General features: G+C 48.6%; 3 protein-coding genes across 4 annotated transcripts; 1 reads left to right on the top strand and 2 right to left on the bottom strand.

Moving 5' to 3' along the window:
• Window positions 1-938: 938 nt before the first annotated feature.
• si:zfos-943e10.1 (GRAM domain-containing protein 2B) lies at window positions 939-16,600 on the top strand. Of its 2 annotated transcripts, none has more exons than XM_047037039.1 (13): window positions 939-1,144; window positions 9,485-9,631; window positions 9,901-9,961; window positions 10,089-10,161; window positions 11,008-11,111; window positions 11,338-11,436; window positions 11,751-11,822; window positions 12,283-12,351; window positions 12,473-12,569; window positions 12,862-12,942; window positions 13,356-13,455; window positions 13,982-14,089; window positions 14,314-16,600. In XM_047037039.1, exons 1-13 carry the CDS (start codon window positions 1,053-1,055, stop codon window positions 14,315-14,317), a joined length of 1,107 nt encoding a protein of 368 aa, XP_046892995.1. In that variant the 5' UTR covers window positions 939-1,052; the 3' UTR covers window positions 14,318-16,600. The 2 variants fall into 2 exon arrangements, with proteins under 2 accessions (XP_046892995.1, XP_046892996.1); XM_047037040.1 differs by lacking the exon at window positions 939-1,144 and adding an exon at window positions 8,450-8,837.
• Window positions 16,601-16,674: 74 nt separating this feature from the next.
• On the bottom strand, window positions 16,675-18,889 carry lim2.2 (lens intrinsic membrane protein 2.2). The gene is made up of 4 exons (XM_047037041.1): window positions 18,375-18,889; window positions 17,923-18,063; window positions 17,485-17,619; window positions 16,675-17,188 (listed from the first exon to the last, which is right to left on the bottom strand). The coding sequence occupies exons 1-4, from the start codon at window positions 18,550-18,552 to the stop codon at window positions 17,118-17,120; spliced, it is 525 nt and encodes a 174-aa protein (XP_046892997.1). The 5' UTR covers window positions 18,553-18,889; the 3' UTR covers window positions 16,675-17,117.
• A 1,771-nt stretch (window positions 18,890-20,660) lies between these two features.
• ftsj3 (FtsJ RNA 2'-O-methyltransferase 3) lies at window positions 20,661-27,127 on the bottom strand. Its single transcript, XM_047037188.1, has 21 exons — window positions 26,936-27,127; window positions 26,695-26,800; window positions 26,501-26,547; window positions 26,258-26,337; window positions 25,955-26,054; window positions 25,544-25,738; window positions 25,297-25,412; window positions 25,072-25,176; window positions 24,856-24,956; window positions 24,650-24,745; window positions 24,393-24,542; window positions 24,089-24,224; window positions 23,820-24,004; window positions 23,565-23,688; window positions 23,158-23,242; window positions 22,776-22,902; window positions 22,508-22,602; window positions 22,297-22,399; window positions 21,989-22,172; window positions 21,671-21,765; window positions 20,661-21,364 (listed from the first exon to the last, which is right to left on the bottom strand). Exons 1-21 carry the CDS (start codon window positions 27,000-27,002, stop codon window positions 21,094-21,096), a joined length of 2,568 nt encoding a protein of 855 aa, XP_046893144.1. The 5' UTR covers window positions 27,003-27,127; the 3' UTR covers window positions 20,661-21,093.
• Between the last annotated feature and the right edge of the window lie 85 nt (window positions 27,128-27,212).

The following is a 27,212-nucleotide window of genomic DNA, read 5'->3' as shown; positions in this document are numbered from 1 at the left end:
AGAAAATGCACTCCATATTGACTACTTCCTCCCAAAACTATTATGAGTAATGCATAGTCTTTTCTCAGTGAAATAGGATCTCACCATTCTACTGGATTCCTGTTAACAGATGGTCGGTGGTGTCCCAATAGTAGCTACCCTGAATGTTGTAAGGAAGGAACACACATTTCATGAGACACATTTCAGCAAGGGGCCCACTGTCCACAGAGTTAGGTGTGACCTAACCTTGTGCTGCTGTAATTACTGCCTTGCAGAAGTGGGGGGGGGGGGGGGGGGGGGGGTTCTGGCTCAGCTGGTGTTTACAGGGCCAAGGCTGACCAGGAGATATCCTGGGGTTTATGGACCTCGTTTTCCAGCTGAGTTATTGAGTCCCCAGAAGTCTTTATTTGAATCATGGAGTCATTCTAAAAAGATCTGACTTTTGAAATATTTATGAGACCGTGTTCTTCTTCTTTCTCTCAGTTATTTAGTAAAACTGTTTAGTTGTCTTGTTAGTGCAAATAAATGGAATGTAACATTTTAAACAATTTTGCGGCCACCAAATGGTCAGACCGAACATGATAGTCTCACATCAGACAGTTATGACCGAAGATTAGGTCGAGGCAGAATGCCTTTTTGCTGTGTGTTTAGTGAACGTCAAATGTTTATACTATAATCCATTTTGTATGTTCTAAAGTTGTATGGCGTGACCGTGAGTATGTTTTCAGTATGTTGTCAATGTACAGATCATTTGTAAATAATTAAACCACTTGCAGCAAAACGACAGAAGACCGGTATAGTCTGTGAAGCAGACCCTAAAAGGATGCGGGTTGTTTAATACGGGGCGGAGGCTATGAGTCAACTACTGCGCACTGATTGGACAGCTGGTCTGACATGCCATTTTTTGTAATTCGACACTGTCTGCTATTGGTCAACAGACTTGGTCCGATTTAAGATCATTATCTTAATCAGCATACATGGTGTCGCAAAGAAAAAGCAGAAACGATACAAATCCAAGGAGTCGACGTGGAGCGGCGTGTTGAGGCAAAATCGAGCACTGGGTTGGAAGAAGAATGCTTGAAAACAAGAGAGAAAGGTTGAAAACCTTTCTCAGGAAGATAGATGAAAAGGCTATTTTCAGAATCAAGCACTTCATGAAAGAAGGGTAAGAATAACTGTTTGCTCGGAACCGCTGTATAGCTTTCCAGCCAATCAGCTTTGAGCACTCATCAGAGGGTGGACGCGAGGCTAAAATAGCTGTTAGCTAGCCAGACATGTTGAAGCGTTTTCTATTTGATCTCCAACAGTGCATATATAATATTTGTGCATGTATTTGTGCAAATTGGCTATCAAACGTGTATGTGAAACCCTATATATAAACGTTCCTTGGCCTGAAATGTTTCATTTTTAGAGGCCTTGCTCTGCACCGTTCCGCTCATCTAAACTCTGATGTAGCTAGATGGGGCTTGGCTGTCACCATGGCTTATAAACAATTGCATTGTATTAATAAACAATTATTTTATTGTTTATAATATCAAATTGTTTGTGATTGTTTGTAGCCAGGCATGTTGTCGCAGTGTTGTTTACATATAGAATGCAATGTTGTCATTACTCTGGCCATTGCTGTGTTGAACCATATAGCTAGGTATAGGTTATATTCACTGACAGTACAGTTATGTAGTGGCACGTTCTCATGCTCATTCTGGTGAAGTCTAAATCCTGTCCTTTCCTCTTCTAGAAAAAGCATGACCACCTTTTAATCTGTGGTTCGGATTGATACTATTTAAGTGGGAACAAACAATGTCCAAAACACCAAGTCCATGTCTCCTTTTGAAATGGCTATTTTTACCTCCCCTTGGTCAGCCACAGGTGGTCAGTCTGATGTTATAAAAAATATATCACTTAATACCCGGCCCAGATGGAAGAATCTGTATTCCTTCCCTCCCTATGGCCTCTCCCTGGACAGCCGGTGGATTAGACTTGGCCTGGTGTCTCTTCCGCTGTTAACTAGATGTACGTCACATTGAGAGAGAGTCGCTCATCCCTCTGTCCTTCACTGTAGAATCCACAGTGAAGGACGCTTATTGTTGTGAAGGACGCTTATTGCGATTTAAAGTTTTTAAGGGGCTGTTTGAATGTTCTCGTTTTGGGAGTTTGGAATCAACAGGCAAGTACAGCAGGCAACAAAGACATGCAGGGTGGAGATCTCACTAGCAGAACTGGGTATGGAAGTCCCAGCCTTAAATAATACGTAGCTGAAGGCATGCTAAAAAAGCAACTTAAGTAAAAGGGAGCAAGCCACGCCAGGCCTCACTGAGGTTTACAGTCAAAGTACGGGTTGTGTTCAAACCAGCGCTATGGTTTGAAGGGTGTGTGTGAGGCCTCCCAATATAGGGCTAATAAGCACCCTTGGGAGCATAGAAAGTCAAGAAACTGCTCTTTTCCTCTGGCACTTTGCTGCCTGCTTCACAGAGTGCTGTTGGATTCCACGTCGATTCCGAAATGCCTTTCTTCCCCAGTCCTCACGCCACGCGCCTGCCTTGTTCGTAAACGTGACCGTTGAGAGCCCTGCCAGATGAACCCGCTCTTAATCAGAGCTAATCGGAGATAACATTGCATCACACACCGATTTAAAAGAATAATTGATCTGCTTCCTTAAGACTGTTCCCGTTATTTACTGAAATGCTGTAATCTAAATAAGTGTATCTTTATATTTGAATACATTACACTTGTATAGCGCTTTTCTTGGTAATCAAAGATGCTTGACAGAGTATGACATATCTTGGTTGAGCCTATGTGTCACCAGATCTGTCCAGATCATGTAAGCGCAGCCCTATATTAGATCCAGGTTGACATGTCCACCCGGGCATGACCACTGCTGAAATGACCACATGACCCTGTAAAGAAAGGGCTTCTCTGTCTCAGAGAGGATGGAGGGAGATCTGCTGAATGTACGAGCCACATGACTCTCACAAACGCACACTTGTTCCCCCCCCCCCCCCCCCCCCCCCCCCCCCCCCCCCTCCCCGCCAGCAAACACACACGCGCTCACTGTTCCAGCTAGCTGGGACCTGCGATAGCGGGGCTGTGAGGTTGAGGGTCGCGGTTGGCGAGCTTTGGACCACGGTGGTTGAGCCGAAGGGCAGGGCGCCAGCGGCTTTGGCGGAACAACAAATCTCACGTTGTTGTTTGGCCACCGCGGCCAGAGTCCTGCCCCACAGCCTGTCCAGTGTGCTTCGGACACACGCTGCAGGCTGTTCCCACCCCCCATCAATATAGTTTTACAATTGGAAATTATAGATTAATCAGCCATGATCTATTACAATCAGTGGCGTCACTTACGTGCCTCTTTCCTGTGAAACAGGAAGAAGGGGATTTTTTGTGTTTGTGTTTCTGACGGCCTGGAATGAAATGGCATGAAACTCCAAATCTGTACTCCTCTTCCCCCCCCACCCCCCCAGCCGTTAATCCGAGCAGTGACACGTTTTCCCTTTTGAAGACAAGAACACGCCAGCTGTGCCTGCTGTCACCTGATCTCAGTTTCAGACTAAACCAATTTGATTGGATAACAGGAAAGCAGCTGTTCGTATGACCTTACAGTATGTAGGCCTGTGTGTGTCCACTAGATGGTGTATACTGCACGCCGCTTCACAAATAAGCTTTCACTATTGTGTGTAGTGCACAGAACTGGTAGGCTAGTTGTGCAAAAACTGTGGTAGATAATGAAGATACAAGGTTTTCCCTATCCTGCGTCAGTATGAGAACACTGCTTCTGTAATGCAGGAACTAGGAGATAGGGATCATTCCAGCTCAGTCAACAGCAAGGTCCTCGAAGCACATGCGTGACTGATACGGAAAACGGGACACTGGGGCCTGCTATCTGAGCCCGTGCCCAGACAGCTAGGCTTTGAGGGGACTTACTCGTGCAAGAGCCCACACTGGTAAGATTGGGGGTCGCGGGATGGCTTCAAATGTCAAGGGGTTTCACGGAAGCGAATGACATCTCCTCTCCCATGGATGAAAACATTTAGTCCTATTTCATGTTTACTACATGGCAGGGGCCTGGACAACCCTCCCCCGCCCCCCCTTTACAAATGCTTGGCAACTCGGCTGTTTGTGAACTCGAGATATTGTACCCTAATTCAGCACCGATCCGGTGTATACCACCTTACCAGCTCACTAACACGACGGCATGTTCCTGAGAACACCCCAACTGATATTTATAACCTACCGAGCTCACGCTTATCTGAGTCCCCCTGTCTTTCTCTGATACCAGGAATTAAGAGTATTTTGGGGAGGGGGGTGGATTCTTGTGGACCACCAATGGGAAGCGCCGCTGCCGTGACAAGGCCTCACACTTCTCTCGTGTTGCTGTTGTGTAGGCCCGATCTTATCTGGAGATTAGGACGCTGGAGGGATAACAATGGTGGAGATGGAAGGCAGTTGGGCGGGACTGTTGTTCCAAGCACGTACGATGTGTGCGCACGTTGGCTAGCTGGTGCCCGAGTTGGGGCTTTTGCTGGTCTGAATAGAAAGGAATACGAAGGCCACCTCTTGCCTTCTTGGCAGCCGTACAGCACACATTTGGCTGGATGTTTAAATTGTACTCAGGTGTAATCTTCTGGCCAAAGCTAATTAGTCGAATCTTTTCCTCAAATGGGAATATGGGCGTGGTCTGTGACTTCATTGGAAAATGATCCGTGAGTCATTCGATGACGATGAGTGAAGCAAGAGCTCGATGTCGGGTTTGCGAGTCTTGTCGACTCAATTCATGATGGAAATTTTATTTTTTCGACCTAAGCCGTTAGCCTAAAGGTGTGTCCTCGATGAGAACTCCAACCACACTTGCCACATGCCCACTCATTTCTAGAATCTCTAGAACCTCTTACTTGTGATTGACTTTTCCCAGGCACCAGTGATGCATGGCCTTAACATACAGTAAGTAGCTCGTTTTAGATTGCCACGTTGGCCATTGCATAAGCTGTTGTGGCATTTCAGGCTGATGCTTCAAAATGGCCTACAGCCCAACTCGCCTACAGAGCTAACCTAGTGTCCTCCTACACATGTTCAACCGTTGAAGTCTTACACAATAGAGAGGTGGCTCCAACAGGTGGCTGGAACCGTCATTGGTGATGCAGAGGCAAAGTTTGGCTTTTGAGATGGTGATGATAGTTGGTCAGTTTCTATTTGGGGAACTGCACAAGCTCAACCATGAATCAGCTTAAACAAAACTATTCCATAGACTCAGATGAAACCCAATGCAATAAGCCTACTAGCGCAAGTTTCATTTGAACGAATGCCCCTTTTGTTTTAGTCCTCCTTTTCAAACAAGCACCATAGTTTTTGTTTAGTTTTTCGGCTGTAAGGACACAATGGATCTCTCACAGAAATGGGGGGCTAGCCATTAGCATGACCATCTAGCAAGACTAACGTGGAAGTGCTTCAGTTTCAATCCACTTTGGTCTTGCCCCATTTGAATAATAAAGCCGCTCTCCCCCCTCCTCTGTCTCCGGCTCCTACTGTCAGCTGTTTTCAAGGTAACACAGCTGGCTCCAAATCCCTGGGGAGGTTGAAGCTGGAGGGACAGTAGAGCTTCAAACCCAGCCCCCTCTATCTCTCTCGCGCTCTCTCTCCCCAATCCTCCTCCGCTGGCTGTTTGTGCCCTGTTCAGACTGCACCTCCCAAAGCTTCCCGTTGTTGTTTTTCCGTTGTAAGCGTGGAGACCTTTGCACCCCCCCCTCCCCCACACACACACACACACCGCTCCGGGTCCAAAGGCAAGGTGCAGAAGTCGCAGTCGGGACCATTAGATTCCTATCCCTCCACGCGAAAGCACACACGCTCGTGGCCAGCCGCACTGCGTACCAAGCAGGCGTTCAGGACGAGCCCGGCCGGTCATGGAGAAGGGGAAGTGCTTCCCGGGTCAAGCCGGCGACGCGGCAGAGCCTCCTCGTGCCGAGGACGGGCGGAGGTAGGCCCCTCTGAACCTTAACATGGCTGAAAAACCTCAGCCTTTTCAGCCAGAAGTGACTCGAGGGCCATGGCCCGTTTTTGTGTTTGTAGGGAGCGCCTGTGACTCTATCATAATTTTAGTAATTTAGCAGACACTCTTCTCCAGATCCTTTATCAAATCAACACTCGACGGTTCTGCATGAACTGGCCTGGGAAGGTTTGCCGGCGCCTGCAGATTTGTATTTGTGTCTATTTTGTGTTCCGAATTTTGGCAAATGTCTGTATTCTCAATGTCTAACATGCACAGGCATAGCCCAATCCATAGAGCAGTGGTTCTCAACCCTGGTCCTCAAGTACCCCCTGTCCTGCATGTTTGAGATGTTTCCCTGCTACAACACACCTGATTCAAATAAATGGGCCTGATTGAGGAGGGAAACATTTAAAACTTGCAGGTCAGGGGGTCTCGGGGACCAGGATTGAGAACCACTGACTGAGGCCATGGAAAGAGATAGGGGTTATCAAGTCAAAATGCACGAAGCTCTCACTGTTTGTAGGACAGAGTCCAACACAAAAAAGGGACATTGTGAGGAATCCAGATGAACAGATTAGACTGTTTCCACACACTTGGCTCTGCACATATCTCGCTTAACACACACACAGAAGAAAACAAGCCGAGTCAGGTGGATGGAATAGCCCGGGTCGGATATTTTCCCAGCACTGAGGAAGTGGGGCATGGTTCAAGGCCTCTGTTTCGCCGATATCTGCTGCCGACTGATAAGTAATTAGGCCATTCTTGTGTCTTGGGAGTCTGACTCAAAAGTGTAAGCAACTCTGCCATTTTGGTTCAGCCTGTACCTTTTTTGGTGTTTTCTAATCATCACCAAGTAACATGACTCATTCCAGGTTGGTAATGGTAATCAAACATGCTGATGTAACCTCAATGGGTTTGGCCTTGAACTTTGGCTAGCTTTAAAAGAGAAACTATCCCTCAAAGCACTCATTCAAACCTTATCGAATGCATTTGATTTGGTTGATTTATCGTTCATTCCTCCCAATGACGAGCCTCTTCAAAAGGCAATATTAGAAAATAAATATAATATATATAATCTGATATAGTGCCATGTTTTAAAATATCAGATGCACTGTTGAAGGCTGGGATTGTGAGAGGGTCCAGAAGGCTGCACCTGATAAAGTGGTGGACCCACTGTATTTGTCTTGGTTTTCTCCACCACAGCAAACAGCACCGTCAACAGAGCTGCAGATCCCTAGAGCACACACTGTTACAGTAGCGGCCTGTCTCTGCACATGTACGTTCTGCGCCAGATGTGACTGACTGTTCAGGCCGTCTTGTTAGGAATAGACAGGACCTGTTGTATGAGATTCTCCACATCTCCTCTTCACACAAAGGCAAATTGGCCATGAGCGCTGTATCTGTTGTCAAACATGCCATTGTATATTCCGTCGCCTGGTGGAATGCAATGTACGGGCCGTGGGATCGGATAGAAGTTCTTGCCTTCGGCTCGTTTTCTGAGACCGCTGCAAAAGTGAGCCTCGACATAATGCTAGTTTGTCTCAAAGTAAGGATTCGACTGCTTTAAAGTCCTTAAAACGTTGCCTCCTCAACCTTCCCATCCCATAATCACCTGAGGTTGTTTTACTGGCTGGAAGCCTGAAACCGGAGGCCTTGTTTACACATTGTAAAGGTGGTAGACTTTTAGCGTGAGCGGAGCATCCCTACTTTAAAAGGTTTCTAAATGGACAGGCAGGTGGCCACAGTAAAGCATCTCTTTCACAAAAGGTCTCGCTCATTGTTTGCACAGTTGGGTAAGAATGACGGAAACCCAACCAACCTTGCTCAATGGTTTTTTTCCGTTGAACCTTACTCCAGTCAGCTCCTGCATTACCAAAGGCCTCCTCTTAGCTGTGCATTCAGTATGTAGTTTACTGACTGTAGGTCAAGTGTAGGCTACACGGAAGGAGTCAAATAGAATGACTGGAAATGGGCCTTTTTAGTAGCATAGCATTGTACATCTGTGTAACGTATCCAATAAGTCATTTAGACATATTTTTATTTCATGAAATCGTTTGAGCTGGCTTCTGGATGGCTGGTCTGTTGATATTAAAGCTTTTAAACGTGTTAAGCTTGCGCAGTGTTCAGGCACTAATGGTTCTGCCTTTTTGTCCGTCAATTGAGCAATGCCTGCTTTGCTACGGGTAGCTGACTCCTAAACATCAAAGGGGAAAATGGTTCAGGGCAGCCCTTGTCGGTCAGAGAAGGTGGTTTGGAGTGAATAGGCTGTGGACCGTAAGTTTGGTAGACTGATTTGAAATGCCTTTCAAGCATGAGAAAACAAGTCTGTTCCTTCCCCCCCCCCCCCAAAGCCTGGTTGCTGCACTGTTCTTTAAACACGCAAGTGGCGCTTCATGTCGGAAGGCAGTTTCTCTTTTGCCTGTAGGCTGGTAGAAAATGTGAAGGCGGGGCTCCACTTGTGTGTCTGCACCTGTCATTTGCTCCCGCGGCCGTGCGCTCTGCTCTCACTCGCTGAGGCGGCGGAGAGGCGTGTCCGGAGCCCCTACGTCACCCGCAACGTTGTGTCACACCATTCTCGGAACACAAAGGCAACTTCCTTTAGGTAATGGCATTCATGTAACAACAGCTTTCACTGGCAGGATGTGGGCTGAACTAGTTCACAAGTCACTCTAGTAACGGGTCGTCTGTTCAGCTGCTCCCAGCTTTTTGGCGACTTTCCCGTCCTTCATTTTTTTGTGTTTGTTTTCTTTTTTGTCTGAGGCATGGAATAATGGATTGAGGCTAGTTATAGTTGATCACATTGTTCTTCCATACATTAACGACTGGCTATGATGAGGTACATGAGTTTCCGGTCATCCAGGAGACGTCTCAACGGGTAAGACAGATGACATCCTCAGACACAACATTGGGATTCAGTTTACAGTTGGCAACCTTTTTTCGAAGGACAATGTATCAGAATGCTACAGGTTCGTGTGTTGGGAGTAGCTACTGCTGGGCTGTTTACCTTCACTATAGGCTGGTATTTAGTCTGTGGTTTTGTCATGGATTTTGGGGGACAAACTAGAACAGATAATGGATTGCACTGTATTTGATTGAGTTTAATCTGTTGTCTTTTGGGGGGAAATATCCTTTCTTAGATTTAGTACACAAACGTCCACCAGATTGTCATTTGACGTGATCCAGTTGATGGGGGGGGGGGGGGGGGGTTAAACACAAGCCTCCGGGCCTACAAAAGCTATCCTTCGCTTTTGTGACGGCAGGTCGAGGTATGTGGAACAGCACACCTTAGCCCACGCATAGTTTCCATGGGTATCTGGCTCTCAGGTTAGCCCTTGGGGTTTGTATCATCCATCAGCCACGGTGGCGACTGTCTGCTGGGACAGGGGAGACCTCTGGCTGTTCTCTCCTCCGAGCTGGCTCGTGGTATCTTTTTGTGAAGGGATCTCCTCGATCGGACATCTAGGAGAAAAACAAAAACGTTTTTCCTTACTAAACCCTGCCCCCCCCCTCTCTCTCCTCCAGCTACCCAGTGGAGAGCGGTGGACTGTCGGCGAAGGTGAAGAGGAGCAAGAGCAGCAAGAAGGCCGAACCCAGGAAGGCCTTCAGCTTGGAGGAGGCCCAGCTGGCCGTCCATCAGCAGAAGATCCTCACCAGACAAGCCCCCATCAGGTAGGCCAACGTCCCCCCCCTTCCACACCACTCCTCCTGCTCACAGAACACGCAAACGAGCACAAGGCACTCCCTGTATTTGCACCGTACCAATGCAAAACTCGCATAACGTCATCGCCGTCGACGAGTTTAGCGGCCGGGTGAGAACCTGGAGCCTCCGTTCTCGTGTTGAAGCGTTACCCCCCCTTCCCTCCCTCACACGCACTCGCCAGGGCCAGTTACTGACTCCACCCCCCCCCCCCCTCCCCCTCCTGTGTGTCCCCCCTCAGGTCGGAGACGTTCGATGCAGACCGGAGCTTTGAGAGGACCGAAGGCACAGGCTCACAAAGTGTAGGTTTGGCCTGGCCTCCAAAGACGAGATTCACGAGGGGAAAACATTCCCACCGCACTGCATCGTTGGTTTGAAGGACTTTTCGTGTGTTTGCTCACTGTGGGCTTTTGCTGTCCTTTCCCACAGAGCTTCATCAAGCACAACGCAACATTCCACAAGTTGTTTCCAGACATTCCCGAGAGCGAAGACTTGCTGCATGGTAAGCTGAGCAAAACCAAAAAGGCGCTAAATGATACCGAGTTGTTCGACTGCAGGTGGTTTATTGTGACGCATAGTGCATACATTGTATCCAAGTCCTGACCCCATTGAGAATTATGTGAACAGTTTGTAAGTTGCATAGATAATCATCAGTACAAACACGTTTATTTACTACATACATAATGGCAACATAATGACATATCTTGCACAACAGTAAAGTCTCCATTGTTTCATTTCATTAGTTATATTTGGTAAGGCTACTATCCACGTAAAGTAAACCCAACTCTTCTCTTCTGAGTTGTTACAAAACAATTCCAAAAGTGGCTTGTGCTAAGTAGGGGTGGAGCCCAAAGGAAAAGATCAAAAGTCCACCACGATCTGTTAGAGCACATCTAGAACACAAACAGCTGTTCCAGGAGTCCTGCTCGGTGACCAGCTAGCCTTGAGGGCCCCTTTTAGTGTTCTAGAGTCCTGCTCAGTGACCAGCTAGCCTTGAGGGCCCCTGTTTGTGTTCTAGAGTCCTGCTCAGTGACCAGCTAGCCTTGAGGGCCCCTGTTTGTGTTCTAGAGTCCTGCTCAGTGACCAGCTAGCTTTGAGGGCCCCTGTTAATGTTCTAGAGTCCTGCTCAGTGACCAGCTAGCCTTGAGGGCCCCTGTTAATGTTCTAGAGTCCTGCTCAGTGACCAGCTAGCTTTGAGGGCCCCTGTTAATGTTCTAGAGTCCTGCTCAGTGACCAGCTAGCCTTGAGGGCCCCTGTTTGTGTTCTAGAGTCCTGCTCAGTGACCAGCTAGCCTTGAGGGCCCTTAGCACAACTGCTGCTGATCTCCTCTGTCCTCTCTCCACCCCAGCGTACATCTGCGCCCTGCAGAAGGAGGTGCCCTACCACGGGCGGCTGTACGTCACCAGCACCCATGCCTGCTTCTACTCGTCTGTGCTCCTGAAGGACACCAAGGTAAGCTGACCCTGTGTGCGCGCGCGTGAGTGGTGAAACGGGAGAACGTCGCATTTTCAAACGAGCGGTTTGGTCAAACGTATGAGTGTTTCTGTTAGGCTGGGTCGTATTTGCGTGTGGCTTGAATTCAAATTTGAATTTGAATCATTTGAAACGAGGAAGAAACACTAGCTTGTCACTAACCCTGTGTGTGTGTGTGTGTGTGTGTGTGTGTGTGTGTGTCCAGTTGGTGATCCCAGTGAACAGCATCCACATCCTGAAGAAGCAGAACATGGCCCTGCTGGTGCCCAACGCTCTGTCCATCCGCACCACCCTGGGGGACAAGGTCAGTAGTCCAGAACATTCCCCCCTCACACACACACACACACACCGTAACACGATAAGACCAGCATACCACCATCACCATCCTGTCCTCGACAGCTGAGGGGTTACGTAACATCTCAGCCCTCCCGTCCCTGCATTTCCACTGAACAAGCTCAGTCATTCCTGTACAGCCCCCCCCCCCCCCTGCTTGCTAACCACTAAGCTAACTAAGACCAACTAAACCCTTGGTCACCCCCCCCCCCCCAACTGAGAAGTGGTATTAGATAAAGTTGTCTTCCTGCTGTCAACCATCTAAAGTGTCTCCCCGTGTCGCAGCATCTGTTTGTGTCCCTGCGGAACCGGGAAGGGTGCTACCAGCTCCTGCGCTCCGTGTGTCCTCAGCTGGAGGTGGGTGTCGTTACTTTAGCCAAGGCCTGGATAGTCTAGACAGTTCTTGGAACTTCCCACCAGACAGGGGGGACACAACCCCCCCCCCATCCTGGGAAAAATATGATTCCCCCCCAATAAATTACTGCAAACATAAGGAAATTTCTATATTAATAATATACATTTAACATATATTACAATGTAGGCTATGTGTTACAGCAGTAATTTTGGTGTCCCCCTCAGGAATTGCTCTTGAAAAAAATGTCATACAATTGTCCCCCCCCAAAATTGATTGCAGATTTTCGCCACTGCCACCAGCCATATTTCCTGTTGCAACAGGCACTTCTGTTTGAGTATGCTGTCGTATTATGCAACCGAGTTTGATTGCAGTACTCTCGTTTTAGAACAAATTGTGTGGAGTTGTGTGTGTGTGTACAAGCAGCGGGTGTAAATGGAAGTCTGGTCTCTGCTTCTCCTGTAGGATGGAAGCCCCAACGGCAGTCCGCACTTCTCCTCGGCAGAACATAGCTTCGATCGAGTCAAATTGGTGGTAAGCTGCTCCTTACAGGATTGGCAGATTCGGACGTTGAAGCGTCATTTCGTGTCGATTTTGTGATGGTTGATTGTTTTAACTGTGTCCCTTTCTCTTCCCCCCCCCCCCCCTCCCCCAGAACTCCAGCCAGTCTAGTCTAGACGGCTTCGAGCCGTTGGACGGCTCTGACCCCCGCGTCCTCCCTGACCCCTCCCCTCCGCCCCGACCATACGCAGGTAAGGGCTGACGAACCCAATCACCCTCTGGCCTGGATTAGCCATTTGATGGCGAGTGTCGTTTCGTTAGAATCGCTCTTCCGTCAGGTCATACGCAGTAGCAGCGTCCAGCTCGTCAGCATATATTTGCAGACTGGTTTTTATGGTTTTACTGCTGTCATTGGCCATGAAGGCGCGTTATCTGCCATTCGGCTCGTAACCGACGTAGGCAAGAGTTCAAGGTAAAGTGAGGAATGGTGGTGGCTGATGTTTGCTCTCTCTCTCTCTCTCTCTCTCTCCCCCCTCCCTCCAGACCCAGAACCCAGCGGGAACAGTGGCTCTTACAGGAGCACGCACACACCGCTTATCGACAGCTCGTCGGAGGAGCTCTCAGGTAAACACTCGCGCGTGAACCCCGGGGACACGCACAGATCAAGATATTTGAATGTTAGCCAGGAATGCAATGGCTTACAGCTCGAGGCAAAAAACCCAAATCTCTCCAGGCCTTTTTAAATACAGTACGGTATTGACATCCTATGACTGTTTCATAGACCTGGTGCAGGGGTGTTCAACCCTGGTCCACTGGCCCTGATCCCGCACACCTGATTCAAATGAGGAGTCGTTATCAGGCGTCCGCAGAGCTCGATAACGGCCCGTGCATTTGAATCGGGTGTGCTGGAGCAGGGAGCCGCCTAGAACATGCCGGACAGTGGCCCCTGAGGACCAGGGTGGAACACCCCCTGACCTAGTGTGTGTGTGTATGGGGGTGGTATGGCGTGCCTAACCCGTGGTGGTGTCCTCCGCCAGGTTGCTCGTGGGTGTGGAGCGTGCCAGAGAGGGCCCGCTCCTTCCTCATCCAGAGAGAGTCCAGCAGCCTCAACACGCTCCTCTCCATCTACCTAATACTGTAAGTCCCGTGCCCTTCACCCTGGTCACCTGACCTCGTGATGTCATACGACGCCCCCTGTGATTGGATACTGTTGCGTATTCCTTTAGACAGACACTTTTATCCAAAGCCACGTACAGCATTGAGGGATTTGAACCTGCAACAACTTCAGTCAAATGCTCTAACCACTAAGCTAGACCCTTGGTCACCCCCCCCCCCCATAATCCCTCTCAAATCCTTTACTAGACTCTTTTATGACTGGAGGCCTGTATCCACGAGGCCCCGTGTTATCGGTCGGGTCCTCACAAGGCTGCACATGTGGTTATGCTCGACTCGGCGTCTTTGCGAACGGGATGTGTCAGGTTGTGAAAAACGCCACTAGCCCTCCCGCGCTGGATCCAGTTCCTCAAGAACCCTCTAGTCAAATTAGGTGCGGAGGAATGTGCCCCTTGGCTACCCCTCACTTTGAACGAGAACAGCCTGAGGTGTGTGTCGTGGGAGCGCGTGACCAGACGCTAAGAGCCGGGTGTGTTTTCGTGTCTTTCAGGGTCGTCCTGCTCCTGTTGTCCTCGGGGTACATCGGCCTACGCATCGTGGCTCTGGAAGAACAGCTCACCTCTCTCGGAGCGCTGCCCGAATTCTCACTACAGGCTGGGTAGGACACATACTCTCTTATATATACACACACACTCGCCCGAAAACATCATCGTTTAGCGGAAATCCAAGAGCAAAAAAACCCCGTGTCACAGCGTCCATTGTTTAAATCCGTCTTGCTCTATCAGATTTCTGTAACGTGAGCAGCAGTGCTGATTCTTTTGTGTTTTTGTCTGGTGTGCCAGTTTTTGATGTTCCTCTTTCTTCCCCCTATTCTTCTCTCAGATAAAGACGCATAACCTCACTGGCCAAAGGAGAGATGGGTCGACTCGTGATCGGAGGCCTCAATAGGGACGGTGCCAACTACAAGATCTAGCCAATGAGATCTGCCGAGACGACGAGAAGAACCCGGCGAGCAAAACTCTCTCGACCTATCAGGCTTGTACCCCCAGAATGCCCCCCTACAGGAGCACTCCAGGGAGAAGTGGGTTAACACGAAGGGCTATACTTTCAGAGGGCAGCCGGCCTGCCACAATTGTTAGACGGAGCCAAACCAACACACACGGACGCCCCCGCCAGGCTGCGGGGCGATCCTGTGATTCAAACCAAAGCCACCTGGGTCGACCATGAACTATCCGGAGATGATCAGCGCTGTAGCCAATTCAATGTGCTTTTGGGGGGGGGGGGGGGGGGGGGGGGGGGGTGCGGTTTGTTTCGTTTTCTTGAATCTCTTCGGTAGCTTGTTTGGTTACTGGAAAAGTCTGTTGTGCTAATCCATCTTCCCTCCTACCTGTTGCCTGTTTTGGGGCGTGCCGTCTGTGCAGACAAACCCTTGTCAAATGTTGGCCTCCTCCACTTGGACACTTGAACATCAGTGGTGCCACATCAGTGCACCGAGTGCATGTTGTTTGCGCGGTGACCTCGCCGTACTCGAAATCCTCCCACTGCTCCTCAATAAGGCTCTGTGACCATCAGCTCTGGGTTGACATGAGAACTTTTATCGCCACATTGAGCTCCTCACATGAGAGGCCTCTTCCCCTCTCTCTCTCTCTCTCTCTCTCTCTCTCTCTCTCTCTCGCTCTCTCGCTCTCTCGCTCTCTCTCTCTCTCTCTCTCTCTCTTCCTAAATAACCCTCAGCCATCTAGGACAGTGTTTCTAGCCGACCCTGGCATTCGCATGACTTAAAACCCATTTAATGATATCAATGCTCTGCGGCCATTTTCTCCCTCCCGTGTCACTGGGATGTCCGCATCGTCAATGAACGACATGAAGACAAGTACGATGCACATTTCTCTAAGCGTGGATTCCCTTTTTCTACTTTGGGCCGTCGAAATAGTTTTGATCCCATTTTAGACGGATATGCATTAATGACTCCTGTACTTTATACGAGGAACAGAAATGGTTGTGTTGAAGCGAGAAAAAAAAAAAAAAAGTTCCTAAACATTTCAGGTTTAGTAGCACCAGTACTGTATGTATTTCTGTAGTACTGTATGTACTGCTAGCATGTCAAAAACCAAGCTGATACTTGATTGATTTACATATGCACTCTCCTATAAGTCATCGCGAGAGAAACGACCTGTCGATAATGCTTCTACCTATCAAGCAATGTTGTTACTGCAGCAACAAAATGGTGGTCCGAAAAAAAGATTTCAAAGTGCAACAATAATTATGCATGTCTGGATATTTTTTTTTATTTTTACACTGACTGACACTGATGTTTGGATGTTGTCTTTTTAAAACAGAGTTTGTAAAAGAGGAAAACCGAAGTGAGGCGAGCAAGCGCACTTTAATAATGTTGTAAATGTACTTTGAATCCAAAGACATCACGATTGATGGGGGAGGGGGGGCAGGGGGGGGAATCAGATGTTGTGTTCTGCTAGTGTCTCGATGGTGCTAAAGATCTTTTTAATTTCTCTCAGGGGTTGGCAGGGGCAACCTGCCATGGTTTCGATTAGGCCCTTTTGCTTTGTTTTCAAATCTCCCGTTAGTCTCGTCTGACACGAGGAATTTTCCAATAATCGAGCTCTCCATTTGTCATTGAGGATCAGTTCAGTGGGTTCGCATTCAGTCAGTGTGTGAATGTCATCACTGTTCAGTGTTGTAGAACACTTGCCATGTCCTTTCGGCAACCTTTTTTTTTTCTTTTTGTCCTAACTTTATGCCACATCTGTCTAGTTTCAACTTTTCTCAAGTCTAGGATACACTCTCCTAGTTTTTGACTAGATGACTGTCCCATCTTGTGTGGTGTTTGGGGAAATTGTGTTCTAATGTTGAGCTAAAACATTTAGACGTATGCCATACAGCCGTACGGTCAGACCTCATCTCTCCACCAGGGGGCAGCAACAACTGAAACCCTACATCGAATAACGGGCGCAATGCAAGATTCTCAATGAAGAACGCAGTATTTGTGGTTTTGCACTATTCCGCCGTTGTAAATAATTTTTGTATCAATCGTAATGCCCTTAATTGTAATATGGTCGTTTTATTTATTTGCATTGTGTGTCATTCCAAGTAGTCTCTGTGAGAACTGCTTTGGAATTGTTGGAAAAATAAATCAATTGTTGCAAAAGTACATAATGTATTGTTTGTTTGTTTGCATTTTGAGCTGGAGGACGGTTGCGATTTTAAATGGTTAAACATTGAAAACAAAAACCTTTTGTAAGCAGTTCCTTAGTTCAGGTAATAGATTATATATTGCAAGCCATAGGTCAAGGCCAAGCAACGTGTCGACTGAGTTGAAGTTTGTTGGACTCAACTGTACTCTAATGTGTATTATTAGCCAGTGTCACAGCAGTGGCCAGTTGTCTTTATGAAACATGTCTGTGATACAAGACCGCCACCTGGAGGCAATTATATGTAGTGCATGGAAAAAATCTTTCAAATACACTGCAAGTTATACATCCATTTTAAGCAAGCGAAACCAAGCACAACTCCAAGACGACCATTTTATTCTATTCAGCACATTCTCCAGGACCCTGTGGTCTTGGAACCAGTTCCTATGTCCTGGTCCTAGTACGAGGGTAGCCAGTGGGGACATCAGGCTCCGGGTGAGTAGCTGTGGTGGTTCTGTGTAGGTAGACGTCTCCATCTTAGCTGTCGGGGATGTTGGGAGGGGCTGGTTCTGCAACGGTCTTCTGGTAGGCACAGAGCTGGAACATACCTAGAGAGACGCAGGAAGGAGAAATGGACTGAGCCGTCAGGATGGTGGTCTCGGATCGGAGAGACCGTGAAAGAGCAGAGTGTTGAACTGGTGACTGCATCCTCCAACCTAATTAGGGGAGGGGGGAGGGGACGACGACACCAAACCCTGGTTCTCTGGCCAATCACAGTCACGTCAGATCCATAAGGGATATGACCAATGGGATTCGGGTTTGTACTCTGAATACAAAACACTGGTTGACTCCAACCTCTAATCCTAAAGGCCAGGGGGTGAAAGTCGGAGGAGAGTTGTTTCACCTGCAGCAAAGGAGAAAAGGATGGCTACCCAGCCCAGGATGTAGGACCAGGAGAAACGCCAGTCGAGGAAGCGCTTGCCAAAGAAGGTGACCGTCACCCCAGTGTAGACTGACAGGGCCAGCAGGGCGAGGAAACCTGGACGGGGACAAACCACACGTGACAGTCTGGTCGCTAGATCACCGGGTTCTAACCGTTCACGTGAGTTACAACCATGCAATGTTCCCAAGGCATCGGTGGCACATCAGTCACACACACACACACACACACACACACACACACACACAGTCTGTTTCTCCGTCATCTGTCGGCGTTCTCTTCACTCATCTTTCTGTGTCAGCCTCAAATCGAGAGGGCCTTTTCATGCATTGCTCCTAAACTGTGGAACTCGCGTTTCCATCGAACAAAAGGTCCTATTTATCAATGCTGTGGGCGCGTTACCTGACAGGAGCAACGCGATGCCCCCGGTCCGTACCCTCCTGCTGTTGGTGCCGTTGGCGAAGGCGCTCAGCCCCAGGACCACGCCGGCGAAGCAGCTCAGCACAGCCAGCAGCATGAAGGCCCGCGTGGCATCCCAGAAGGCTGTGCAGGCGTGAAGGGAACAAGGTTAGGACACCCTCCTCCTCCCCTGGCTGGCCTTCCTCTGAGCCTGCCTAGGGTTGGCCGGGACCTTTCAAGTAAGCCAACTGCCTACCTCCTTCCTCGCATACACGCGTTTGGATATTTTGAGCGGAGAAAAATAGGGTACGTTCCCTTCTAAAGGTTTCTTAGTCACAATGAGTTCAAAAGGCCAAATATGTCGCTGGATCTCTTTCCGTGTCTCGTGTCTTTTGTACAAGAAGAAAGCTATGTGAATTCCCAAATTCCAGCTGACGGCGCGACATTTCACTCACCCACGGTGACGGTGTGGGCGTGGCACTTGTGATTTATGCAAAACCTCCAGAGGCCCTGGTTGGCTGAGCTGCCGGAGTAGCGGTACTGCATCCAGAAGTCAGTCGCCGTGGAGACGATGAGAAGCACAAGGGCGGCCACCCCGCAGAGGGTGCCGCCTCCTGCTAAAGTGTACAACATCAAGGAGAATCCTGGGATAGCGCAGTCCTCCTAAATGCACCACAGCTGGGGGAGAGAGAGAGAGATACATGAGAAAGAGACACTGTTCACGTTTAGTCTTGATTCTGTCTCCTGGATCAAAATTACCATGAATGTGAACTGTCCTCCCAGGAAAACTAAGGTCAGCTTATTCTGTAGAAATGTATTCCCCTAAAGCCAAGAAACTAATAAACCACATGATAGCAAATATATCTACTACCTTGGAACAGGGGATTGACTCTAAAAACACAACTTGGACACCTAAATATAAATACCACCGTTTCACTGGAGCCTGGCTCCCACCCACACACTATGGTCAGTTCAATCTAATGTTTAGTCGCAACAGTCTTCAGGATATTCAAATCCAGTGCGCTATATGCAGTCAATAAAGTTTTTTCCGTAGCACTTTTGCATCTTGTGTTTTACCCACTTAGAATTACAAAGCAATTTGTTCAACATGAACTGAGGTAAAAAACTGTCCAATTTCCCGAACCCAAACAAAGCACTTGACCTAAACTGAGTCCATGACAATGGAAGCGCTGAGCAGGCATTTCAAGCCATTGTTTGGGTCTAATTCCACCCTGGCACAAAACAACTCATCTACTGATGAATTGCATATCCCAAAGATAAGTCAGCATGTTGCTCTATGAACACAGCAATGTGCTTGACCTACTGTTATCCAGTCAATTTGAGTTTACCTTCCAATACTACAATAAGGTTTCCTCTTTGCAATTACCCTAATACTCATGCAAATGTGTGCCCCTTTAACCTGCTCCTAAAGGACTTTTACTCAAACAATACTTTGGTCAAAGAAATCTTTGATATGAAGGAAGTCCCATGGGGAATTTAGAAACTCCAGTTCCTGCGCCGTTTTTTTGTAGTCCGTCGGCATGTCAACCTCAATTTGAAGATTTGAAGACACCACAGTGTCAGTTACAGGAAATACTCAAAAAAACAACTAACTACCTTTGTCTTTTTTCTTTTTCTTTTACAAATACGGATCAAATATTTACAACCCAGGTAATAAATAAATAACAATTTGCAATTCATCTCCAAACCCCAACTCCTTATCTTGGATGATGTCCTAGGTGATGTTTTGTATATAGTCCATTGGTATGCTTGTCAAAAAAAGGAACGTTTTTCCAATACCTCTGTGGACGTCTGTCTCTCTCCAGTGTTGCTCACAGTCTGTGTGTCTATCCTTTTTAAGCCCTCTACTCGCGGCGCTCATTGTGTCCCTTACAATGGAGGAGAAAGATCGAGCGCAACGTGCGAACGATGGTAATCCCTCTCTCACTGTCTTTCTCGTAGTCCCTTGTTCTCCATCTCTCCCTCTCTCTCTCTCTCTCACTGACCATCACCCCCACGCCACTCTCCCTCCACTCTTCCCTCGCTTCTAGTTTCCCTTTGGCCCAGCCGGCCTTCTCGGATTCGGCGCACCCTTCTCCCGTTGTCCCTCTCATCCTTTTTTTAAAAGTCGTCCTCGCGCCTTCCTCATCCTTCCTCCATCGCCCGAAAGTGACCGGTCAGCCCTGGCAGCGCTTGGGATCATGCGACTCTGTGGGGTGGAGCGCACAGCCCACCTCCACATGCTGCCCCCGCCCTGCCTGGGCCCTGCCTAGGCCGGGGCGTTTGGTGGCTGTTGGACAGAGCCCATACCTTTATGTCTATGGCCATACCAGTCATCACTCCTCATCCACATCCTGGATGTGGACTCATCCGTTTTCACCTGAACTCGAATCCGTAGCTGGATTTGAACTGGGTAAAACCTGACCACGCTGACAAAGCATTTGCATGGCCCAAAACACATGGCCCATGCTTCCCTTCTGTCACAAAGACGATGCTGAAGAGACATTTTTTTAAGTCAAAGTGAGTTTGTTTAAATACATTTGTCTTGTTTGGGGCAGATCAGTGAAGACTTCCAAATGGGATTTGAACCCCAGACCCAACAGTAAGGCCTTGCATGGTACACATACTTTACCAGTGAACCACCAAGGCCCCAACAAAACCTTAACTATTTGAAAACTGCAGATGCTGAAAATACATTTTTACTATAAAGTGGGGAAAAAAGAGACGTACTAAGTTAAAAATTCAGTAAACTGACTTATTTATTATCAATGTGAAATCAGTATTTACAAGATGAATTAGAAAAACTGAAAAGCACAAGCACGTATATGTATTGACAGACATATGAAATGACATCCCTGATGACATTAGATCACTCATTCATGTATGATTTTGACCCAGCTTTACCCAAGACTAAAATAAGGGAACGGGATTGACATGGCAAAAACGTATTCATGTGTTCATTGATACTGATACAAGTACCGTTTCCCACAAGGGGGCTTTCAGTTTGTTAGAGCAGTCAACACAATTCAACGAGAAGAAACCCAGGATCTGGATGTTTATTCCCTCACGCCTGTAGGACCGTAGCTGACCAAAAAGTCTGTCTTTTCAGGGACTATTTACCACAAAGTCAGTCAAATCAAGGAACAAAAAGCACAAAAAAAACATGAATCCAATCTACTTCCTTGGTCCACGTCCCTTCCCTCCCTTCATCCCTCCTCCCCGGCCTCCCTTGCCACCTCGGCCTTTCCCGCCTTTCTTCCCTCCCTTGTCCCTCTGCTCTTTCCTCTGCATGCCCCTCATGTCTTTCTTCATGCGGTTGTCCACCACCTTGAAGACCCCCTTCACGCCGGCCGGCCGGCGGACGTGCTTGCCTCCGCCGCCCTTCTTGGACACCACGTAGGTGACCTCCCTCTTCTCCTTGCCCACGCCCGCCTTCTTGTAGATACTGGGAGGGGAGGAAACAAGGGGGGGTTTAAAGACGAGAACAAAATTGGCTTTTTTTTTGTCGTTTATGGGCATGAGGGCGCATTTGGGAAATGTAGTTTATGCCTGAGAAAGATATCTGGACGTTCGCTTGACTCCATCAGGTGAAGTAAGTTGTTTTGAACGTGAGGTCTGGGTGTGGGGGTTTTGTGACGACATCGTGAGAGCTGGTTGGGACTTCTTAGTGGCTTTTAACACTTTGCTGTGGCTCCAGTGACTGTGTGTGTGTGTGTGTGTGGTTGAGGGCGAGGCTAGAAGGCATACATACGTCTTGAGCTGAGACATTTTCTCCTTCTCTGAGATGTCCACGGTGTTGACCACAGCCTCTGCCTTCTTTTTCGCCTGCTCCATCTTCTTCAGCATCTGGAACACGGGTCAAATCGTGGACTTGGTTACTCGGCACACGTGTTGTCGTTAGTGCCGTGGAAAAAAAACACGCTTTCTCTCCCTCCCAAGTCTCAACTTCCTCCCTCAAATCCAAAAAATCGATCCCATTTTGGAGGAACAAAAAGAGGAGATTCTCAGTTCCCCCTCTGCCTCCCATTCCCGTGTGGTTCCCCCCTCCTCCTCCTCCTTGTCTCCTTACCCTCCTCTTCTTCCTGGCCTTGGCCTCGGCCACCCTCTTGATGGGCCTGGCGTTGATCTCCTTCCAGCGCTCCTTGTACTCCTCCACCATCTCCTTGGTGACGGGCACGGGCTTCTTCCGGTGTTTGTTCTCGTCGTCCACGAACCACTCGGGCACCTCGCACTGGTCCTCAGAGCTGGCGAACCTACACACACACACGTCAGTTTGACATACACAAACAAGACCGTCTCAGAGACATGAGTGGACGGAAACGTGTGCCTTCAACACAAAGACATGGGGTTCACTGTTTGTGAACCGGTTTCTTCTACCTGTGAAAGGAGCCGTCTACCAGATCCCTGGCTCTCTTCTTGGACGTGGCGATCTGACACCCCAGGGCCAAGCCTTCTGGGTCCAGGATTCTAGCCCGCTTACCTGAGGAGCACACACGTACACCTCAATGGGCGGCGACAACTCCGCGGTCGTCTCTCATTGGTCGAAACGGCCGCCGGTCACCCCAAGCCAAACGTGCCCTGTACTCACTGGTGCTCTCCACGGGGACCACCTGTAGATCTTCCTCTTCTGTGTTGCCTTGGGAGACACCTGCTCCTTTGCCGGCCTTCATCTGGGCAATTTTCCTGTGGAGAAGAAAAAGCCACATTTACTTTGACGTAAGACACTTAAGCTTTGACACTCAAAAGAACATTCCGGAAAGTAGTATTGGTATGTTGATAACATTTTGAATGGATCTTTCCTTTCACAGTTTTGTATTTTCGCCCGTGTTAGAAAGTGTAGTGTTGTGAAAGCTGACCTCTCATCGTCATTGTCAGAGTCAGTGTCACTGTCACTGCCGCTATCCCCCTCCGCTTCCTGTGAAGGCCCCGCCTCTTCCTCTTCCGGCTGGGCCTTCTCTGCTTTCCTCTTCCTCCCTTTGCCGACTGAAAAACAAAGGATGAGGCGGGTTGGGGCGGGAAAGTGTGGAACACGAGTAAAGAAATCCAATTTATGATGATATTTATATTTTAAACAAATATTGACAATCTGAGCTTTCTGATCGAAACGTCAGAATTGATTCTATCAAATTATTTCAGCTGTCTTGACACGAGCGTGCCGTGTTCCAGGCGGGCGTGTCTGGGCTGCATGGAAGCGGGAGGTTTCTCTTCCTGCGTCCGTCCATGAGGGCGGAGTCTCACCTGGGACGTCCTGGGTGTGGAGCTTCTGGGACTGCTTCAGCTCGCTCTCTGCGTCTCCGTCCAGGTCCAGCTCCGAGAAGATCCCCTGAGGAGACGGCAGCGACGTGAATCGCTGGAGATCGCTTATCCACCCAGCCACGGATTGGTCTTTGTTTTAATTCTATTATTGTATAACAACATTGGACACTTATGTATTCACCTTCCTTTTAATATGGTGTGACGCTGTGCGTGTCTTGTTACTATCGTGTTTTTTAAAGCACAACCAACTTCTCCCATGTCGGCACCAAGTTATACGCCGTTTACTCTCTCTCTCCAAATATATATTTTTCCACCGAGGATTTCCTAATTTTCATCCATTTCTTTCAAAATGATGTTACTGTTCTGTGCGTGTGCGTGTGGTGACAGACCTTGCTGAACCACAGGTTAGTCTCTCTGTCCTGCTTCTCCTCCTTCCCCTCCAGCTCCACCAGCAGTCCACCTCCTCCTTCTCCTTCCTCCTCCTCCTCCTCCTCCCCCATAGAGAAGGACACCCTGCAAACACAAGCCCAAACATGAGCCGCTGGGTTTGTGACGAGGTACCAAAAACCTCTGACGTGACAGGAACGAGAGGTGGAGTAATCGTATAGCGGCTTGTCGTCACAAGCACCGAGGCGGAGACGTACTTCTTGGGAGCCTTCTTCTCCAGCTCCTTCTCTTTCTCCTCCACCTCCGCCATGTCGTCCGAGTCCAGGTCGGAGGCCAGCGACATTCTGTCGTCCTCGTCCTCGTCAGACAGGTAGAGGTCCTCCTCGCCCGCCACCAGACTGTCGGCCGCCTTCATGTCCCCCTTGGTGATCTCGCACAGTGCCTGGCGAGAGAGGAGGCGTGAGATCTGTGTGTGTGTGTGTGTGTGTAAGGGATGAGGGGGGCGGGGGGGCTTCAGAGCCTTTACCTTGGCTTTGTTGATGGTGCTGAGCGAGAACATGGACTCGTCGTTGCCGTCGGCGATGGAGACCCCCGGCAGGTCCATCTTCAGCTCCACCCTCTCCCTCTGCTTCCTCCTCTCCTTCAGAAGCTTCTTCTTCTTCCTGGTACGGCCAAATACAACAGTTGTTTACCCCCTCCCCCAAAAAATGACTACTCTCAAAACACTTCTGGTTGGTTGTATTTCATCCATTTCTGTCACATTTTACATTCTTTAGTTTTTTTTGTTGTTCACACAAACAAGGTTTACACAGCTTCGTAGGTGAACGTACCGTTTGAGCTCAGCCACCTCCTCGGCTTTCAGCTCGGCCACTTTCTTCTCCATCTCCTCCTCCTCGTCCTCGGCCTCTGCCTCCTTCCCCTCGGCCACCGTCTTCTTGGCTGGCTCCTCCGTGTCGCTTTCCTCCTCCCCGGAGCTCAGGCTGTGGAAGGAGCAGAGCCGCGTGTCAACCACATGATCCCCATATACTGGCGTGCATGGAGAAGAATGACTGCGTGCCATGGTGCTTTGGAAAAAAAGGGCCAATACTTGATTTCTTGGTCCGCTTTCTTCGCTTCGTCTTTTTCATCTTTCAGCTTCTTAGCCAGGTATCGCCTGAGCTTGGATCTCCAGCTCAGCAGCAGTCTGAACAAATAGGGAAGTGAAAAAAATAAAAAATAGGTCAGACGTCGTGCATGAGGGTCCAGGACAACAGTACTCCACCGTTCCAGCGACGGCTCACGTGATTGGCTTACCGGAGCTCCTTCCGGCCCAGGACCTTGATGTCACGGCAACACTCTCTGATCTCGTCCAAGGTGGCCGGGTGAGTCTCCAGCTCGAGGCTGTCAAAGGTGATCTGGCGGGACGGCGACGGCACAGTCGGTCGGAACAGAGACAGGTAAACATAGCCGACACGGCTGGTTTGTTCAAGGCGCAGCTGGTTTAGCAGACTGCCCCAGTGCGAATCTCACCTCGTTAGCTTTGCCCAGGAAGTCGACGGGGTTTTCGGCTTTGAGGAACTCGGTGACGGAGAAGGTGTGGTACAGGGTCAGATCGCCGTCTGTGTAGCCCTCGGCCTGGAAGGGGGAAGAGAAGCACCGGGTCACAAGCCAATCAAAGGCAGAACGGGAGCCCTTGTCAATACTAACTGAACACTAAAGGAGAATCCCACATTCTCCCCCCCCACCCACACACACCTTGGCCTTCTTCACAGGGATCAGCTCTTTCACAGTCTTCGCTTGAACCTCCACTTCTTTGAACGCGTGTTTGGGGTCAAAGAACTTGTTGTCGATTTTATCCGGGGCCAAAAAACCTGTACGGGAGGTGAATCGCGCCATGATTATCAGCTGAACTACATCCAACTACTTTCTTTCCATGAGACTTAGGCCACGTGACATGAGCTAGCTAGAGAGCTGTGGGGGGAGGGGGGGGGGTCACACCCACCCTGACAGATGACAAAGATCTCAGCAGACTCGTTCCTGGAGGCCTGGGGCTTGGTGGCCTGCACCTTCTTGAAGAACTGCTGGAAGATCCAGAGCAGCGGCTGGTAGTCCTTGGAGCGGAACACCTTGGTGACAAACGTGCCGCCCTTGGCCAGGAACTCGCAGGCCAGTTTCAGGGCCATGAGAGTCAGGTGGGCTGGAAAGGAAATGTGCAGGGAGGTTATGGTATGGCGTAGCTGATTGGGTGAAATTCTCATTTGGGTTTGTTGGGTTTTAATCGTCAATTACATCAAGCTTCCAACTACTATCATCCTGACTAATAACTGATTAAACACAGAGCATGCTGAGTACATGGAGATTGTACCTTGAAGTCCATGTCCTGTTTATTCATTTTGTCTGTGCTGTGACTTACCCTGTGTGAAGGCATCATGTTGCCAATTGGCACCAACATTTGGAGCGCCGTCATTTAGGACTACATCTACCTTCCATGTTTGTAGTTCATTTCGGAGAGCCTACAAGCGAAGGGGAAAAAGTCAGGGCAACATCTCCACTATCCAAAGACATGCTTAGAGGGGAAGCGTCTGAAAATGTACAGTGATGACCGAAAGTCAACTGTGAAGATGCAACTGCCTTCACATGTTGCATGACAGTCAACTAATCAAAATGTGTGTTTGAGCTCCTACATGAATGAGCACATACAAGTTCTTGCCCCCACCTGTTTGCATTTGTCTGTTGTGATGTCCTCTTGGAGAGTGACAACATTGGGGATGGGCCTGATGGGGACCAGATCGACACCTGAGAGGAGCACATACAAAAGTATTATTTATGCATTGGTACAACAACTGTATTTGTATTGTCATGGTACTTTAACTGGGTGACAACACATGTGTCAACGTGTAGCACATGTAGCATTTGCCTTATCACAATCAGTGTAAATGTAAGTCGTAAGGTCGCTAACCAATGACAAGACTGGAAACTGGCATAAACTTGGACGCCACCTGCAACCTGGGATAATACAGAAAAGGTCACGTCAACAGAGCAAATATTTTTCGTTATTGCTACACGTTTAAATTGAAGACTAAGAAAATCTGCGACCAACTCCTCAACAAGGACGATTAAATGAAAAAGTCAGCTAGCGTTAACTGTACTTACCAACCACCTGGGGCAGCGCACAAGTCGACAACAGCCCTAGCTTTCTGTAAGAACTGAAATTTCCGGTTGAGCTGAATAAGCTTGAAGGACGAACGAGAACGATAACCTACAATGAAAAATAACATGACATTGATCAGTACATGTTCAAAAGTTAGCTTGCTAACTAGTTGGCAAGGATAACAGGCCTTATGGCTAACCATGCAAGCTAACGTTAGTCGTGTAATGTGACTGCATATTTTACCTGTTTCTTTAGCTAAATGGTAGAATTTGTCCTTTCGGGTCTTTCCAACTTTGAGTTTCTTTCCCATGCTTGCTGGCTGGTGTGGTAGGTCACTTAAATTTTAATTCCTTTGAAAAATTACGACTGAGACAGCTAACACTTCACAGATGATTCCATACCACGTCCATGAAAACAAAACACGTGTGGCTCATGTGGCGCACAAATTTAACGTCACTGTTTCCATTGGATTGGGAAACTTTATTGAGCAAACTAGAGGAACAAAGAAGCCAGATGCAGC

Source organism: Hypomesus transpacificus, chromosome 16, assembly GCF_021917145.1.
Source record: "Hypomesus transpacificus isolate Combined female chromosome 16, fHypTra1, whole genome shotgun sequence".
In the NCBI taxonomy this organism is placed as follows: domain Eukaryota; kingdom Metazoa; phylum Chordata; class Actinopteri; order Osmeriformes; family Osmeridae; genus Hypomesus; species Hypomesus transpacificus.
This window is presented reverse-complemented; position numbering and strand designations above follow the sequence as displayed.